Source organism: Nanorana parkeri, unplaced genomic scaffold (assembly GCF_000935625.1).
Source record: "Nanorana parkeri isolate BGI_ZX_2015 unplaced genomic scaffold, ASM93562v1 scaffold245, whole genome shotgun sequence".
NCBI lineage: Eukaryota > Metazoa > Chordata > Amphibia > Anura > Dicroglossidae > Nanorana > Nanorana parkeri.
Window position 1 is genome coordinate 1,510,377 of NW_017306513.1, and position 19,256 is coordinate 1,529,632.

The 19,256-nt window shown below is 42.0% G+C and overlaps 1 protein-coding gene across 1 annotated transcript in view; it reads right to left on the reverse strand.

Moving 5' to 3' along the window:
• Positions 1–12,386: 12,386 nt before the first annotated feature.
• Positions 12,387–19,256, reverse strand: part of MED13 (mediator complex subunit 13) — a 92,748-nt gene continuing 85,878 nt past the window's right edge. The window contains exons 27-30 of the mRNA XM_018556663.1: positions 18,837–18,985; positions 17,544–17,717; positions 16,930–17,030; positions 12,387–14,071 (exon numbers count right to left, since the gene is read on the reverse strand). Of these exons, the coding sequence (XP_018412165.1) occupies positions 13,939–14,071; positions 16,930–17,030; positions 17,544–17,717; positions 18,837–18,985 (557 nt within the window). The 3' untranslated portion in view covers positions 12,387–13,938. The remainder of the gene's footprint in view (positions 14,072–16,929; positions 17,031–17,543; positions 17,718–18,836; positions 18,986–19,256) is intronic.

Below are 19,256 nucleotides of genomic sequence, written 5' to 3' on the forward strand. Positions count from 1 at the left end.
GACAGTCCATAGTTGCAGCGGAGGGGAAAACAGACTGGAGGGAGCACTGTGACAGCCGGCTCAGAGCTTGGGGTGAGTATATCTTTGTTATTTTAACACCTAGAGAAAAACAAGCAGTTAACCCTTGCAGTGCAGGGGTAGCCCCACTGCAAGGGTTGATAAGAGTTTTTCCTAGAGTTCTTGTTTAAATCAGTCTAGTTTTGACAAATTGCTCCCAATACGTACCCAGCTCAAAAAAAGTCCTACGATGGCAGAGAGTGCTAATTAGAAGTGAGGCGGTATAGTGCCCTTAGTTGACTTACCTTAGATGCCACAAAGAAGAGAGTGATGGAAGGGTTATGTGTCCGGCTCAGGCGCTGTACAGCACAGCACACTACATAACAATAATTCATTCACAGAGAACAGATGTGAGTCCACCCGCGGCGAGCCCCACACATCATACAATCATCGTGCACTCCGCCTGCTCTGACTTCACCAACCCCGGACGTTATACCACACACTACAGAGAGGTACAACCACAACACCTCGGAACTAATCTGCCTTAGGAACAGTGTGCTCGGATGCCGGAAGAGATAGCACACTTCCGTCCACCATCCATACAGTCACGCCTACTACCTCTTTATAACCAATCAGAAAGCGAAGCGGTTGCAGATTGTGTAGAGTGGGTGGAGCTGGTTGTTCATAGAGTGGTCAGGTCACAGCTCGGAGCAGACAACAAGTAGATGGAGGGATGTATCAGCATTGGCAGAGCTACTGCCACATCGGCCTGGGGCAGAGGGAGGCCCGGTACGGAGCGATGCTTCTGTACAAGCGAGATCACTTGTGATAGCCTGCTACTGTCCAACCCCGCCGTGGTCTTCGGGGTCCCCCGCTCCTGGGGGGGGGATTCCGGGTCCGGAAGCACGGCAATGCATTTGGCATGGAGAGCGGGAGCAGAACGGGAATATTCGTTCCTCTATCTGCTGTCATCAGTGATGCAGAAAGCCTCTGAAAACCCAACTGAAGTGCCAGTGAAAAGATGATGGAGCACAGTGCTGTGCTTGATCGCCTGTATTGGAGGTCGGGTGAGAGATATCAGGGGTCTAAAAGAACCTGTAACCTCCAATGTTATCACATACGAGCTTGTTAGATAGCAATAAAGTTAAGTGGAGAAAAAAAAAGTTATAAAAGTGTGAAATAATAAATGTAAAACTAACCCCGCCGCCCCTGCCATTTGCATGCAAATAAAGGCACATGAGTAGGGCATGCAGTTGTATGTAAACGGTGTTTGTTCCACACATGTTGCATATCACCACAACCATCAGAGTGAAAGCAATAACTCTGGCACCATAACTTGCTGTTAACTCTTAATTGATGAGTAGTAAAGGCCTTTAGAGCCTTTTCAGACAAGTGGTCTGATCAGGTCCACCTGCCAGTTTTTCAGGCGGATCTGATCAATTGTTGTACCTGACTCTGGATGGGTTTCAACAAATGGAAGTTTAGTTTCGCTGGACCTGATCATGCCAGATTGGGGGTAATCTCGACTCCCCATAGACCAACATGGGTCCAGTAATTTCATTTTTTTCCTCCATAGCAAAATGAAGAGAAAAAAAAACTGGACGGGCACAGATGTCACAACGATGACATCTGATCCGTACTGCTGCAATCAGGACGTCAGAGTCTGCAGGCTGTAATGGGTCCGGTACAGTAAGAGGGACAGTAGACCTCAACTGCGAGGTCTACTGTCCTCGCAGTTGAAGTCTACCACCTCAAGAGGGACAGTACTGAACCTCAACTGTGGATGTGACCTTGAGCGTTGTGCAGTTCAACCCCGTTAAGTGCAGGACTTGTTCATCATCGGTGGAAGAGAGTCAGATAAGGTAACGGTTATAAGCTTAGCACTAAAGTACAGCTCAGGACTATGTTACTTCATATAGCCTCTATAGCAGGTTTCAAGGTACAAAAGTAGTCCAACACTCCGTAGTATCAGTCCATGGGCAAAAAGAACTATAATGATCAATTTTATACTCCTCGCTAACTAATTTAACATACACCGTCTGTAATCACTGGCTCACACAAGTAAGGTAGAGTGAGTAAGGTATTTGCGGTTAGTAGAGTGAAGAAGCCCGTTTGACGTACTAGAGGATTATTTTCACAGTAACCTCAGGTAGTCCACACCAGAGGGAACTTAGCTAGTAGTATGCCAGGGTGCAGATCCACAAATATGACATGTAAGGGTTACGTTTATTGCAGGCGCCCGCAGCGATGTGGAGTCCAGATAGGGATCACATAAATGGCTCTTTTTATCTCCCCTCTCAAGATAGAGTGCAGAGAGAGCAGTATTTTTTTTAAAGTCCCGTCCCCCCCTTTTTTTATGTGAAAATAAAAAAAAAATTGGGGGGGACTTAAATTTTTTTTGCTTTTTTTTCCCACTAAACTTTATTGCTATCACATACGGGGGCTAATAAAATCCCCCTATGTGATAGCAAAATATGTGACAGGTCCTCTTTATGGAGACATCAGGGGTCTTCAAGACCCCTGTCACCTAGGACACCCCAAAAGAAGCTGATGACACAGAGATCTGCTCCACCAGCTTCTTCCAGCTTCTGAAGCTGGAGAGTGACACGAGAATGCGGAAGTGATGTAATATACAACACTTCCGCATTCTTGCAGCGGAGAGGGGACCGGTACACGAGCTCCCTCTGATCCCCTGTGAAAGCAAAATTACAGCAGATAACAAATACATTTTACTTTATCCTGAACCTAAAAATTTTCATGGCCATGGTTGGAAGATAAACTGTGGGTATCCCAAAACCAATTCACAATCTAATTGGACATCTAGTTTGTAATGTGCAATAAATTGGATGCTGAAGAAAACGCACTTGAAATGCCTAGTAATGTCATCGCTGCTGCTATAAAATAAGCCAATATAGAAACCAGTTTGGTTATTCCGTTTAAATCTCCTTTGTGTCATTATCCACTTCATAGTCTTCAATTTGAATGCATGTTGACTCTTCTTTGGATGAGCAAAAAGGCATCTGTGTCTTCGCTTTCAAGATCTATTTGAGTCCTTTGGTGGAAATACTGTCCTGTACCCCTGCATGCTATGATTTGTGACTGATTTTTTTTTCTCTATGAAAATGCTATTCCTGTTCTCCCACTCCAGTGCTCTAGACTGGAATAGTTGAGTAACAGCCACATCCCTCAACACAAGTGTCCTCACACAGGCTTGCATTACAGCAGGAGAAAGGGAGTGTATCACACCAATTCTGTGTGCTAATTACTGAGAACAGTGGGTGTAAAGTAGGGTATGCACCGAACAAATTGTGAACCAACAAAATCAATTTAGGAACCTTTGTTTGACTTTCTAATCGTTGATTGGATCAAATAAATTATCAATTTTGACTGCCGTGATGAAAGATTCAAAGTAGCCTGTTGGAAAAATTTTCTCGATCAAACTAAATTCTAACAGTGAATGTGGTTTTCGTACAGGAAACTCAATTGATTTGAAAATTGAATGTTAAAAGAGAACCATGGCCCAACCTTTTTTTGCCATAGTTCTCTTTAGGGTCACAGGAGAACTTATACTAATGTCCTCCTGTGACCCAAAACTCACCATATAGCGCAATATTGTCGGGATCCACCCCACTAGTTTACTGACAGCTATGCCTGCCCCGTCCGTCCCTCTAGTCAGAGCTGGTGGAATGGAGAGGGTGATCCCTGCGGGGAGCGGTGACTGACAATCACTGCTAGGTGCAGGGAGAAGATCTGGAACTTAGCGATCACAGCATGTGATCACTCGGTTCCCGATCAATCGAGCCGTCAAGTGACAGCTGAAGTATCACACGTAGGCTCTAATCATGGGGATAAGTATATTTCACTCAACCCATATTTCTCCTTTAAATGAAAATACAAATCAATCGAAATTACGAAGGACAATTGTAAGGTCTCTGATGGTATTATCAAACGTTCCGGCGAGATTTTTCATTCAAACGTTCATTCCAAAATCTACCCGTGTATACCCTACTTTATTCTAGTGCCTATTGGTCACATTTACAACTGTTATAACAGGAACGTGGAGATAAGACTATGTGAATAAAGGTTGTTTTCATAGTGGCTAACTGACTTAAAGGGTTTCTAAACCCTCAGCTTTTTTGCATATATCTACTCCTAGCAAGCAGTAGATATATGCAAAAACTTTTTAAACTAAACAAAATGCTTTAACAGCGTTTTAAACTTACCCGTGTGTTCCCTGCGCGCTCCCGTCCGAAAATTTGAAACTGCACGGGCGGAATGACGATCTTATGAAGGCATGATGCAGAGCTGCAATGGAAGAATACGAATCTACAGACATTTCATGAAAACCACGGCACTCTAAATAATTTCTTTGTATATACATTTTTTCAAGAAATCATGGTACAATGGTGCAATAATTCTAATCATATCATTTCTAGACCTAAAAAAAATATTTATTTTATTTCTGTGTCCCCATTGAAAAGTGTGTGCATCACATCCTATGATGATGACCATACTGTAAATAAAAGGCTATTCTGGCAGATGCTTCCTCAGGGCTTTTTTCACCATGTCCATTGAGCTATATTTTTCTACAAACCGCAACACGTATGGTGTGAACAGGCTCATAGAAAACAATACTATGATATATACTACTAGTCCCATCAATTCATCATAAAATGAAGATGAACAAAGGCAGACATGTTTGAAGTCCAGCATGTATGACACCATAACTTCCCTCATGGATACAATGGAGAAAAGTGTGTGGTTGTAAAGAGACTGTGTTATGAGTGTGAAGGGGAAAAAAAAAGCCTGAAAATAGAAAACAAATGCAAAGACATCTAAGGGTTGTTAAGCTGCAATATAATATATTTTTGTTTTTGGATTTAGATATGCTTTACGCAGCAAAAATAATTCCATCATTGGAGGAAAAGCCAGTCACATGACATGGGTCACCTCCTCTTTTTTTTTTTAAATCTTTTATTTAGAAGATTAGGGCTCGTGTTGGCTTTGGGGACAATTGTAAAGCACTCCACTTTGTCAATGTACATTTTTTTAATAGCACTTCTTATTGTGGTTATATGCTATAACTATGCATTTATTGAATCATCTTTAAACCCATCACTCCAAAGGAGCTCTCCCTTTTCATACTGGCTGGTACGCATGTGGACTAAGCATTCTGTGGATCACAGCAATTCCTGTTTCTCAGATACTTAAAGTGCATCTAAACCCAAAAGCAAAAACAAATGTATATATTGCTGCTTACCAATCTTTAGATGAGGTAGCTGCATTAGCTTTCTTTAAGTTTTTTTTCCCTTTTTTTTCACTGGGTGATCCGGTCAGTAAGTCTGTTTTTTACACCTTCCTTTAACAGCCCAAGCTGTCCAGCAAAAGTGGTAGGTAGCAGGTTAGGTCAAACCATGTAACACTGACAGGGGTGCTTATATGGTCAGCTTTTTATTCATTTCTGTAAAACCTTTATCCCAGAGAGAACAAAAACCTGTTGCTATAACTGCTTAAAAAGTGTGAGCTAAAGTTTAGATTTAATTTCTTAGTCTAGTCCATCTAACATGGACTAATTTGTTAGTCTAGTCCAAGGGTGGCTCCATTGTTCCTCCATAGAGTGGACCCTAAGGGCTTGTTCACACGATGTCCGGATAGACTGCTATGCTGTAATATAAAATGTGTTTGGTATTTGAGTTTAACTACTTTACACAGCTGCAGCTGGGCTACAGCCATCTGGTTCAAAGCTGTAAATAGGTTGTTCCTTGTTTGTGATTCATCTTTTATTTCATTCTACTTTCATGTTGTGTTCCACTGAAGTATGTGATTAACAAGCAGACTGTTACAGCATATGCAATTCTATATATGCAGAAAAAATGTCCCTTTAAAATGCTCACAACCTGAAGATCCCAACCGCTCTGTGTAGGGGATATGATTACAGAGGAGGCATCCAGTCAGTTCATGCTAGCAATTGAGCCAGGCAGGACTGAGAAGGGGGTGTTCTATCAAAGTTTGTGACTGTGTTAGAATGTGTGACCAGTCACCTAATCACACATTTTAACGTAATCACGCCCACTTTTTCAGCAGTGGAATATGTGACCGGCAAAGCCCTGGAACAGCTAATCGAAATGTCACTTCTATCCGACTTTGTGGAATGTGAGATCGCAGTCACAAAGTCGGATAGAAGTAACATTTCATCTGTTCCAGGGCAGATCGGTTCTCCTGCACATACGATCTGCAATGCCGATCTGCACTGGAACAGCTGAGAAAGTGTTGGCATTCTTCTCCTTTTGCCGGTCACATATTCCACCGTCGAAAAAGCAGGCGGGATTACATTAAAATGTGTGACCATGTCACCGGTCACACATTCTAACGCAGTCACAAACTTTAAAAGAACGGGGGATTGGAGGCATTGGGCAAGTTCCCGCTGTCTGCTTTCACCTGGTGATTCTGTCTGTAGCATACTTCCTGTTCTAGAGTGACACACACTCACTCACTGCACTGGCAACTGGAAGCGCAGTGTTCTCATCCTTGGCTGATTTTCTCATTTGGACTACAATTAACCCACCCTCCCCTCATCTGCATAACATAGGGAGGAGGAGTTATGTAGTAAAAATATTTTGGAAGCCGATATTGTTTGGGATTTCCATTCAGAACATAAATTACACTGGATTTCAATATGTATTTTTCTTAGCCTAAAAAAAACTAATGCAGCCACCACATCTAAGGACTGGTAAGCTGCAATATATCACATTTTTGGTACTGGTTTTAGATATCATTTAAGTTCCGTAAGAGCCCATTGATGCTATACATTGCTTTATGCAATGTGTTACCCTGCACTAAGCTGCACTGCATTAAAGCCCAAATGAACCCTCTCTGGATCTCTGGGGACTTCTTGGTTTAGGTGAAAACTCATCTAGGAAGAGCAGAAGGGGGTTAATGGCTGTGCCTGACCGGGTCACAGTGCATACAGTATACAAGTGAGACATTACCAGTAAGGTTTACTCACAGACCCACTGCAGAGCAGAAGGGATTAATGGCCGCCTGAGACTAACGCACCATAGGTCACTGCAAACTGTATACAGTGGGAAATTATAAAAAAAATAAAATAAAAATAGAAGTTAATCCAGCTCCTACGAGCAGGATCGAGAGGTGAGTGAACGCCGGTATGTATTTGCTCATTTCCCGATCTACTGAGCCGACCTGTGACAGTCTCATTGTCACAGGTCGGCTAGAACTATGAGGTGAGTGAAAAGCACTCACCTCATAGTTCTCCTTTAATAGAGAGGCAGTTGCCAGGATGGATGTCCATGGCCTCAGGGGGTGCCAGCAGTAGCAAAGAGAGGTCCATGTAGCAAAAGTGTTGTGGCCCTAGTGGGCAGGCATACCACCAGCATGCGTCACAGCCTATAAGGCATGCACAACAGAATAGTGTCACAGCCCCTCCACTGAGTCTGCAACATGTCTAAAATTGGCACAGCTCTATCAGTTAACCCCTTCTGGGGAGAATGGGAGGACACAGGGGTGAGGTTGGAGGGGGCACCTAAGGAGAAGGCACAATACCCTTTGGTACTCATCAATGGTGGCCCACATGTATGACTAGGCCACTGACCGTGACCCATGATGGGCACCCCAGTAATTCTTCAGCCCTATTGGTGAAAAGACTCCATGACCTGTATAGCACCCTGTGGGTAACTCAACGCACTGCCCTACATGCCAAGGTGGGAATCCTGTGTCGGATACAACGTCTGAAACAACTCTAAAGCCTGGCCCTGCATCTTCATACTGGCGGGGCCTTAGGTATTGTTCGTAAGGCTCGATTGAGGAGTGGCAATCCAGAGGCTGCCGACTAATGCCACAGTGGAATAGATAAGGGTCTTGGTTGTATGCCAAAAAAAAAATATATAAAAGAAAAAAGGTTAGTTTCTCCTGAAGCAGATCACAAAATGTCCATCACCTTAGGACACTAGCAAAAAAAAAAAAAACAGAGGCTTGCTGGGCTGTCCTTACAGCTTTGCCAAAGTCCATTGTCCTATAGTTAGCAGTATAGCTTGTGTTTAAATACACTTGTACAGAAAAATCTGACTTTTGTAAAAAGAAATTTTAAAAAGCATATAAAATTGCTATACAAAACTATTTTGTAACTAACTTATAATAAAAAATGTAAAAAATCCTATTTGTCTGCAGTTGCTGTAATTTTCTGAAGCCATCAGGCGACATGCAGGTGTTCTGTACAATACTGTTGTACAGTAAGCCTCTAGAATGTCATTTCCTGCTTGTGTGGTTGCCTCTCTGATTTTCTCAGAAGTCTGCACTAACTACATTTTAGACATCTTCTGCAACAGGAAATTTACTCTGTAAGACATGTCCACTAAAGGGATGCAGACACTTCAGCTCTCTTCATTAGAACACTGGGCTTTGTTCAGGTAGGAGTCTACAACAAAGTTTGTTAAAATCCTTGCAATGTACAAAAATTACTTATGGCCTGATCACACTAGTGCAATGGGGTGCCATTTGTTTTAAATGGCAACCCCCCCCCAGTACAGGGTGGGTGTGTGTTTTGTTGCATTAGGCAACCCATTCAAATGAATAGGCTGTCTTAACTCAATGCACATTAATGTAGCACAATAATGTCAACAGGCCCTTATAGGGGATGTTTTTTTGTTGTGTGTTTTTTATCAACAAAAGGTGGAGTTTCACTTAAAGTATCACTTGCCATACAGGTTACAATCTCATTTATAATTACCATGATTTCAGCTAGCCTTCAATAAGACAAATGATCAAGCGTATTGACCACCAAAAGTTTTAGGGCCCATGCACATTCATTTTTAACAGATGCACTTTGTATTGTATGTGAATGTGTTATCACATGTTTTAAAGTAATACATGTAGTCAAGAACCAGCTGCACTCCTTACCGGAATAGTAGTAAACCTGCCAAGCAGGTGGGTGCTTGTAGTGACCACAGACGGCCCCGTGAACAATGCAGATCTAGAAAGGGTTGTCACCAGCACACCAAAAGTTGTGAAGCAAAAAATCCTTTATTGACAAATCGCCATCCAATACAAGCGCTTTTCAGAATGAGCCTGATGAAGGGGTACTGCTGAGACCCCGAAAGCGCTTGTATTGGATGGCGATTTGTCAATAAAGGATTTTTTGCTTCACAACTTTTGGTGTGCTGGTGACAATCCTTCTAGATATGTTTTAAAGTATATCTATTGCAAAAGTGACTTACAGTCTATGGCACAAGATGCAGAGGAACCCGAGACACTTCTGCACTGTGCTGCTGGAGTATCTACAGTACATGCAAAAAAATTAAAAATATATAGATACACCTCAAGCTGACACTGCATCTATCTCACACGTACACACAGTGTCTATGAGTGTTCCTAGGATCTCACCGCAAGTGCCAGGACATCACTGTGCAGAAGCCACTTGTAAGGTATATCTTCTCTGCCGCATAAGACTGTATGTAACAAGCAGATCTTGCATTTTAGTACAATGGCCACATTATTATTTAAATGGCAGTGATGTTAGGTTGCCCGAATGAAATCTTTTTTTTTTTGCGTTCATAAACTGCCTAAAATAACATGTCTGACACTAGCTTCATGACTTTAATTTGCTAGCATTCACTTAAAATCAAGGCAACCTCCTACATTTGTTTCAGATTTGATAGGTTGTTCAATTTGGTCTGATTAAAGTGGTTGAGGGTGTTTGCAAATTTCCATATAGTGAGCATTAGACTATACAGGTACAATGCAGAAGGCATATGGGCTTCCTAAGTCTACAGTGGGTTCAGCGGAAGTTGGTGAATGTTGTTGTAAACAGATCTTTAATATATGCCCTAGTATAAAAACAAAAAAACTATTCCATCCTACAATGGAGGGCAACAATACTTTATATTAGCGTTTTTTCCATTTGTCTGATGTTCAGCATCAATCCATACAGCTATTTGTTGCAGCTTTGATTTCTAGTCCAGAAGAGGACTTTAAATAGAGTAGTACATCATGGGAGTAGGTCAAATGCTCCACCATACACAGAAGCACCAACTGTGACACAGGGAGAAGCAACCGAGGTCACTGGAGAGGAGAGTATCAGCAAGTGGGCAAATTGACAGGGTCCCTTTAAAGGCCGATCTTGGCAAAACATTTTTGACTACAGTGGAAAAAAGGGTTAGAACCACCATTTTTTTTTTTTTTACTGCTGTCTCTGTGGAGCAGATGTACCTACACTTCCTGTCCCTGTGCTAGGGTGCCACAAGTACAGGAAGCGATGGGGATTTTTCTCTGTTGGGGACAATGAATGCAACAAAAGCACAATTTAGCAAAGTATGGAAAGGGTAGAAACATGTCCTGGTGTCTTTGTCACAGTGACACCCACACCATCTAAATGTTCTTGTCCTGGTGTCACTAGGATGTGGAGTAAAAGGAAATTTCAATGAAAAAAAAAGGACAGCAATAAAAACTTTTAGTTTTAAGGTCAGAGGATTCTTACATTTCTTAGCGATTTCTAGCAATGACTGCACTCTTCCCCACTCTATCCAAAACAAATAATGATCACTGTTCTACTTTAACAGCAGCCTTGCTAAATTGTGATTGCCTGATAAGCTTGTCTGACAACAGCAGAGCATTATCCAATGACTTCCATGTAAAGACAATGCAGTGATCACCGGCCTCAATGAGGAATTTGCATTCTGCAATTTAAAATTTAGAGAGACCGTTGGGTGATGGAAATATGAAAGCTGTATCTGCTGACTTTAAAGATGTGCATGTTGATCTTAGCTTTACTACCTGACTAATTACCAACCTGGAAGAAGCTTGTGAATGTCAGGATGGCGACTCCAAAACATGAAACTTTTTTTTTTCCCCTGACAAGCTCCTTTTAAAACTGCAGATGTGAAAAATGTTTTCCCCAAATTTAGTAAATTTGCATGAAATTTTTCAGATTGGATAGTGGGATAGGATTCCAATTCACATACCACAGTCGAAGGACTTAAAAGGGACTGTCAATTATCAGGTACTAAGAGCAAACACCTAGGACAGTAATGGCGAACCTTGGCACTCCAGCTGTTTTGGAACTACAAGTCCCATGAGGCATTGCAAGGCTCTGACAGCCACAGATATAACTCCCAGAGGCAGATGCATGTTGGGATTTGTAGTTTTGGCACAGCTGGAGTGCCAAGGTTCGCCACCACTGACCTAGGAGGTATCTGCAGCATCTTTAGAAGCCCTGTTCTGTTAGAGTGCCAGGTCTTTCTGATGGTCTTGATAGTGCTAAAGCTTGCCCACCTCCTCCACACATTACTATTGGCCAATGAGGCAGCACAAAGTGATGGGTCAATAGTAATGTATAAAAGGCAGAGCTGCAGTACATATCTGTAGGTATCTATTGTCCAAAGCCTGGGCAATTCAAACAGAGTGTATGATTAAAAAAAGACCGACAGAACATGTTAGATGACCGTTTACAAACCCAGCATTGCGACTGTTCCTGTTTAAAAAGGACAAAACGGCCAACAGTGATCTTATCCTTTTTAGACTACCATCTAGAGCCATGCTTCTCAACTGGTGGGTTGCAACCCTGTGTTCAGTGGGTCGCCATGTGCCTTCCACTGCGCTAGGCGAGAGGCTCCTCCGCCTCCCGCTAATGCAGCACAGTCAGTTCTCACACTGAGCAGTCATTTAAAATATGCTGCCCAGTGCAGTGTCAGCTTGAGGTGGGGTGGGGGTATGGCCGTTAGGGAGCCCCATCCATGTGTCTTGCTTACAGCTCCCTCAGGTGTGCTGTAGAGGTGCCTGGACCGGAGTGCTGTCACATTCCGCCTCCTGCCACCTCTACAGGGCACGCAAGGGAGCTGTACAAGCGATGCACATATAGATGGAGATCCATCACAGCATCCCACAGTAGACTGCGGATTCTGGTGCGGGAAGTGCGCTGCGTTGCCTTTCATTTGAATGACATCCCAAACTCACCTCCTGCCCACAGTTCGATGTGGTACCGCAATGCCAATGCAAATGTGTTTCAGTGTTGTGCGACTTAATGACTTAAGAGAAATGTGGGTCCTGAGATTACACAAGTTGAGAACCACTGACCTAGAGTTTACATCCAGTTGAGAATGACAGTCTGCTGACTATCTTTCAATGTACCACGTGTTTCAGAATGCAGTTTTTACTGAAGGCTACCTCTGCTGAAGCAAATTGTAATAAACATGGCCCAATTACAAGCTGAGCTGACCTGTGGAAGCTTTACCAAAGTTGTGATACATCATCAAGATGTACTTTTATACACCCAGGATAGCCACTTCATTGTCACAGAATGTATATATGATGACGTGCACACATTATATGTCAGTGCTGATTAGTTAGAAGGCAAATAATAGCAAGCATTACATACAAAATATGAATAAAAATATGACTGATTTAATTACAGACTTGAAAATTTCCAACACATCAGAAAACATCTTTATCCCACAGAAATCTTAACCAAGTAAGAGAAATGCCAACTTACTTCCCGAGGCATTCAAATTACCTTTTAGGAAACAAATAAAAATAAAAAATATAGAGATTTCTGAAGTAAAATACTCTTTGATTGCACGGTTTTGAAAGAATGTCTGAAAGCTTTTGTCACCAAGTGGTTGATTAGTTTTAAAGGAAAATAGTCTGTATTTACAAACTTTAGAAAAAAAGTGAGGTTTTCAGAATACAATTCACTTATTTCCAGGTATTTGTGAATAGATAATACAAGCTTTAAAAGATCAAATATTGATATAACAAAACTGAGGAATCCCATCATCCAAACAGTGTGTAAGTCTATTTACACGGCACCCTAAACACTTACTGAACCCTAGAACGACCGCTTGTAATTCCATACAACACAAGCCCTTCTAGGTATATCTGTGGTTGTAGTCAATATTAACCGGCCAATGAAACTGAATTAAATACAATCTGTAGAATTTGGGGGTGGGGGATAGTAGATCACAATTTAGTTCTCTTATACAAAGTAATGCTTTTTGTTTGTAGCAACAATTCTAAGAAATACAACCAGAGCCCTGAACCGAATTACAAAAATGAAATCGAATAGTTTATTTTTTCACTACAGGAGAAACCACCTACAACATTCAATGATATATTGCCATTAGGGTTTGTTGAGGTGTGATTATAAAAATCTTTTTAAGACCCGGTACCTTTTTCAAATGCTATAAACACAGTGTATATCATTGCTGTACATGTACTCTGCTGCTACAGCTTAGCTGTAAATCTCCCACACACAATGGTATGGACATTACCCTTCCTATTTCCCCTCCCCCCTTTTTTACTGTACATCAAACAATACAAATTTTTATTGTCAACCACCCCCTTACAAAAAAATAATACTCTAAAAGCAACCTACTGCAACTTTTAATTAAGACTAGTACATATATTTAAACCAATTGCTTTAAAGCAAGAAGGCCGTATAAACCTTCTAGGGGAAAAAAAAAAAAAAGTTTTTTTCATTTTATAAAAGAGGTTAAGAAATATAAGACAATTTATACATTTAAAAACTTACAATAAATAAGAGATGCAGGCATTTTTTTCTGTATATTGATAATAGGTTTCATAATCCACACAACATCTTCATGATGTTTAAAAGTCAAAAGATGAAACACATCATTGCTTCCTAGGACATCCGGCGTCTTCCATTCACGTGATGTCAGCAAATGGTCTTTCCACAGAATTGGAGACGGGAGATGATTCGAAGTGTTCCATGAGACTTTCAAAGTAGAACTGGCTTTGTGTTATAAAGCAATTATCCAAATACAGGACGTGGTGTTATTTTTTAGGTAACAACCCAGTCTGGTGTAAATCCTGCCAATTTTATATACTGAGTGGCTTCAAAAGAAACAAAATGTGATTTCGGAGTCCTGTGATGTAATAAAAGCCTTGTGTTTCTTGCAGCTTTCTTAGTGAATGTCACAGCATATTCATGATAATGTTATACAACTGGTTCAGCACCACAAAATGAACTGGCAGACATGACCGCCTGTCTTGAGTTGCAGGATCACAGGTTAGCCAGGAGAGGGCATTATACTGTTCCAGAACAAACCTGAAAGAAAATTGATTTCAAGCAGAAAAGAAAGTGTCAACGTAGAAATCACGGAGAAATTAAAACTGTGCAGAAATGTTTAGTTCACACAAACAACGTAATCTGAAAAAATTGCACTAAACAGTCAAAGACAAGATTGTTGAAGTTACAAGTGCTAAAATAGATCCTACCCAAGAATTATGTGCTTGTAAAATGACAAAATGCTACAATACACAAAAGTACACAGCACATTAAAAACCCTTTATGGCACATGTGTCAAACTCAAGGCCCAGGGGCCGAATCCGGCCCACCAGGCCATTTCCTAGACTTCTACTTTCAGATCTAGCTATTAAGTCATTACTAAAACCAGTGATAATCGAATGCAGAGGCAATTATGATAAAGATTAGATACATTTATATAGTCTTACAGATAGATACAACCGGCTCTTTGAGGGCAACCATAATGTTGATGCGGCCCACGATTAAATTGAGTTTGACATCAATGTACTTTTAAAAACAGAAAATATTTCTGTTAAAAGTAAAATATTGCTAAGAAATATACTAATATGGTGTCACCATAGTTCCTCATCCAGTATGCCAACAATACATAAATAGGTTATGGGTGTCGCAGCCAAACGCGCATATAACAAGGATCTGCATGTGCTTGTTGGCTGAGCTGGACTAACTACAAGGATCTAGTTTATCCATCATAACTGAAAAAAAAAAAAAAAAGTTTTACTATGCAAAAAAGGGAACGAAGATTCCCAGCCGGACGCTTAGGTCCTTACTCCTTGACAAATTGTTAAAAACTGAGCTGCTTCTAGCAGATGGGTGTTTGGCGAACAGCTGGGGCTGTCCCTAGGCTGTACTTTTCTTTTTGTGCCTAGAGTTCCACTACTGAAGGTGGAGCTATAACAATACAGTCAAGATCTCCACTGTGTTCTTCAATAAATGGAAGAAAAGGGAGTCAGTCATTCTGAAAACAAAAGCTCAGAGGCTATCAAAGCTCCAACCACATTGAAGACATTAGAGATTTAAGACCCAAGATTGGGCGGATGCCCCCTTTGAGTCGAGGAACAGTTTGGAGGAAAACCCCTGGAACAGTCCTCCAAAAGGAACTGGGGCAATGAAATCTTGATCCAGAAGACCCACAAGGGCTCTATGGTGATCTGCTAATGTGTGCAGCAACATCGAAAATTTGGAGGTGAGAAACGGAGGAGGGAGCAGGGAGGGAAACACCCTTTGTTTGTAGTCCTGGGATACCACATGCAAGCTTTCCAAGCATCCGTAAAAGGTTAAACATTCCCCATTCTGGAAAAAGGAGAAGCACTTTCATGCAGAGGAAAGTTTGTTGAAGGATTTGCCAGAAAATACTACCAGTTTATTGGTTGGCTCCTTAAAGACAGGCACACCTTGAACTGAAATTGTAAGCACCTTGTTAAAGCATGACACTCTTGGATCCACAGTAGGAATAGACACTTTTACACAAAATCCTCTCCTAACACGAACAAGGCTAATTGTGGAGGCCAATATCAATGTGTTTTCATTCTTCAAAGAGAGTTTGAAAAGAGGGTGCAAAGGGAAAGTCTTTGCAGTCTTAGAAGCTTTAAAAGACCCAAGACTGGAAACAGCACTGGATTGACTCAGAATCAATCTCTGTGGTCATTTGCTCAGAAGTCACTAAGGCCACGGGCCAGACAGATATAGCAGGAGAGAGTGGAGTTGCGCACTTGTGGCCTCTGTGGTCAAACTCCACAAATAAATGGGTGATTTGGGCCATGAAGTCTTGTATGACTAGTAAAAACCTCAGTTGAAAGGGAAGAGGATCTAGTCACACATTACAGAGCTAAAGAGGATTTTGATGACAAGATAGACTTTAGTAGCTGAGGGCAACATAACTCCAGGTTGCAGACATCCACACTATTAGCTGGAGAGCTGCAAGTAGCCCTGGAGCTTTTACAGTGTGAGCTGGGGGCACCTGAAACAGTGTGACTGTCCCACACATGTCTGGAATAAGAAATGTTGTGACTGCATGGTAAAAAAAAAAAGGCAACAAATAGGCTCAGGGTAAGAGGTAAAGCCTTAGGTCCTGAAAAAATCCAGACAGCTGGTAGCAGGTGAGGATCTGATGGCTGGAGATGAGAAAAGTCACTGTAGGCAGGCAGCAGGAATTAATTGAATATCAAAGTTCCACGTGGCTCTTTGAAAACAAAGCATCAGAGCGATTCTTACTTGACAGTGTATGGCAAGACAGCACAGAGTATGAAGACACAACCCTCCACTCAGCAGATGTCAGCATTTAGTCCCACAGCACTTACCCCTTCCATGGTGGGAACAGGCAAAAATGGCGCACAGCAACCTATGTAAATGAGGTAGTTACCAGTACTTGGCTCAACCGACCTACTAAATAATAATTTAGTCTTGATAGGGTAGCTACGCTGGATAGCTGCAAAGGAAGAGCCAATCTCTAGCAGCTATGTAGTGAAGAGTCTACATTGAAGGGGGGAAAAAAATCAAACCAAACAAAAAAAAAGTGCCAGTAAAAAAATAGGTTAGGCTTAACACAGTAGCGATGTGGAAAAGATGTCCATCTTTCAAGGACACTAGGGAGAAACCAAGGCATGCTGGCGGGGAAGACTATCTTGGGATGGTCTACAATTTGTTTGCCAGAGACCAAGCGTTCTGTTATCAGCAGTATATCCCCAAGGATAAAGACTTCCTGGGTTCCTCAATGGATGAAAATGATCGGTCTATTTTAGGTCATAACTGAAAATCACTTGCCCTTTGTTTTGACATTTTACAGTCTGCATTCAACAGAAATTCTGTAGTTTTAGTTCTAATGTACCACAAGAGAGATCTTTGACAATGACTTTTCTCACCTGAGGACATCTGAAGTCTGATTTGAATCCAGTGGGTGTGAGTGTTTGCTGTGTAGCAACTCATCTGATTGCACTAAAGGCACATGGAGGTGCAGAGAGGCCTAAAAGAAAAAAAGCAGGCAAAAAGATTTTAAACATTTTCAAACTAGAATATGTCCATTCAATAAAGAGCATATCAGTACATTACTAGACATTTCACATGAGACCCATGTTCTTCTAGCCATCTACAAAAGCCTGGATATGTTCAAATTGCATTTCCGTTTTGTACATGCACAGCCATCTACAAAGGCTCAGATTAGTGCTAGGGCCGGTTAGGGAGGCCAGCGAGATAGTCAGTGCTGGGGCCGGTTAGGGAGGCCAGCGAGATCGTCGGTGCTGGGGCCGGTTAGGGAGGCTGGGGCTTGTTTTGAGGCAGCCAAGACCAAGGCATGGGCTGGTTTTTGAGGCAGCCAAGACCAATGCCGGGGGTCATTATTGTGATCACTGGAGTTATTCACGCTGCTACTGACAACAATGGGGTTTACTGCAGAACACATGCCTAAAGCAGCATGTCTTCTGGATGTGCATACTTAGCCCTAAAGATGATTTTTGCAAGATTAAACACACACATTTACCTTAAGGAACAGTGGGCACTGATTTTGTGCTTGAGGACACGCTGACCAAAACCAGTCGGGTAGTGGACCAGCTTTGGCAGTTGAAACAAAGTAACCAAGTGCCAAGGGTTGTTGCAAGATGTTTGTCACCTCATCATGTGATTCCGTGGACAGCAGTCGATCAGTACCTTGACCCTGGAATGTAAATTATTGGAAAAACTGTAATCATTGAGGAATAAGGTTCATGAATTAACTTAATATGCCATCCATTCTATACATTCAGAACAATTATACACTACCCAGCAAAGTATTTCTTTCGATTTTTGTCCTAGCACTAAAGATGCCCATACACTGCTCGATTCTCATACGAGAATCGGGCGAAATCCCGCGATCGTACGAGAATCGAGCAGTGTGAACGAAGACGTGCGACCGTTTCTACTGTACGGTCGCACGTCTTTTGTCGAACCAACATGCTCGAAAACCCGCCGAGAATCATACGATTGTCGGCGGGTTTCTAGCCTGCTCGTCCGATAGCGGCGGAACGGGCCACTGTGCGCACGCGCACCCTGCCCGTTCTGCATTGAGGTCATCGAAAGCCCGCCGCTCAGCGGGGCGGGCTTTAGATGATCGCAAGTACGATCTGCCCGTCCAAGGTGGGCAGATCGCACGAGCTTTCAATAAGCATACGACCATCGCAAGACAAAAGTCTTGCGATGGTCGTAAGGTGTATGGGCACCTTTAGTCACAAGTTTCCAAACAGCTGCCATGAGCTTCCCGGTTGATTACAAGATCACAAGGGACAGCAGTCTCCAGCAGCTGCCCATCTACTAGCTTGGAAAAGAGAGGCGCAGGGAATAGGGAATGGACTTGCTTTACTGTGTCTTTGTGGAAACACACAGCTTACCAGCACACGCAAGGGTGGGAAATGAGCTACCCTAAAATGGGATATCAGGGACAGTGCCTAGGGGACCAGCTAATTCTGCAGAAAACGTAATACTTTTAAACATCAAGGAGCACCATTTATTGTAAGTGATTTAATTAGCACTTGAAATAGCTTAAAAACCTTTCAACTTAAAATATCACTTTGACCAATTACAACACAATGAAAGTGGAACCAAACTTGTTTTTTTGCCATTTGTGTACCTACTTGGGAGATTTTCCCACTACCTCTTGCCACCAGTAGAAAAACTAGAAGAAACTCTCTCTAGCTAACACAGATATTTTTGCTAACATGCCAATTAAATCTTTTCTTTGACCATCCATATGTAATATAGCTCAAAAATCACCAAACATGGTACTTTATCAAACGATTACCTTGCCAACATCGCCTCCATGGGGATAATGTGATCCAGGTGAATGGATTGGAGAGCCACTGGGCGATGCAGGAAATATGTTAATAATATCTGGATCCAAGTCATCAGGTGTCTCTAATACATCGAAAAGTCCCATGCCATCTGTTCCATCTTCAAAAGAAGAAAAAAATGAAAATATAATCTATTTACACACACAAACACGGCTATGGGGCCCTAACAGAGGGAAAGCGGGGGTTCACAGGCAGAGCCCCAGGAATAAGGGGTAGTAAGTGCCTCTGCAGTTAAACTGTGCCTCTCAATCATGTCCAGCAAGCTGTGAGTGGCAGCTTACCTGAATGCCACTGTGCCCAGGGGACCAGAGCCAGCAGAGGAAGTCATCTACTACTCACTTAATCTGGTAATATAACAATTCTCTTAGTGC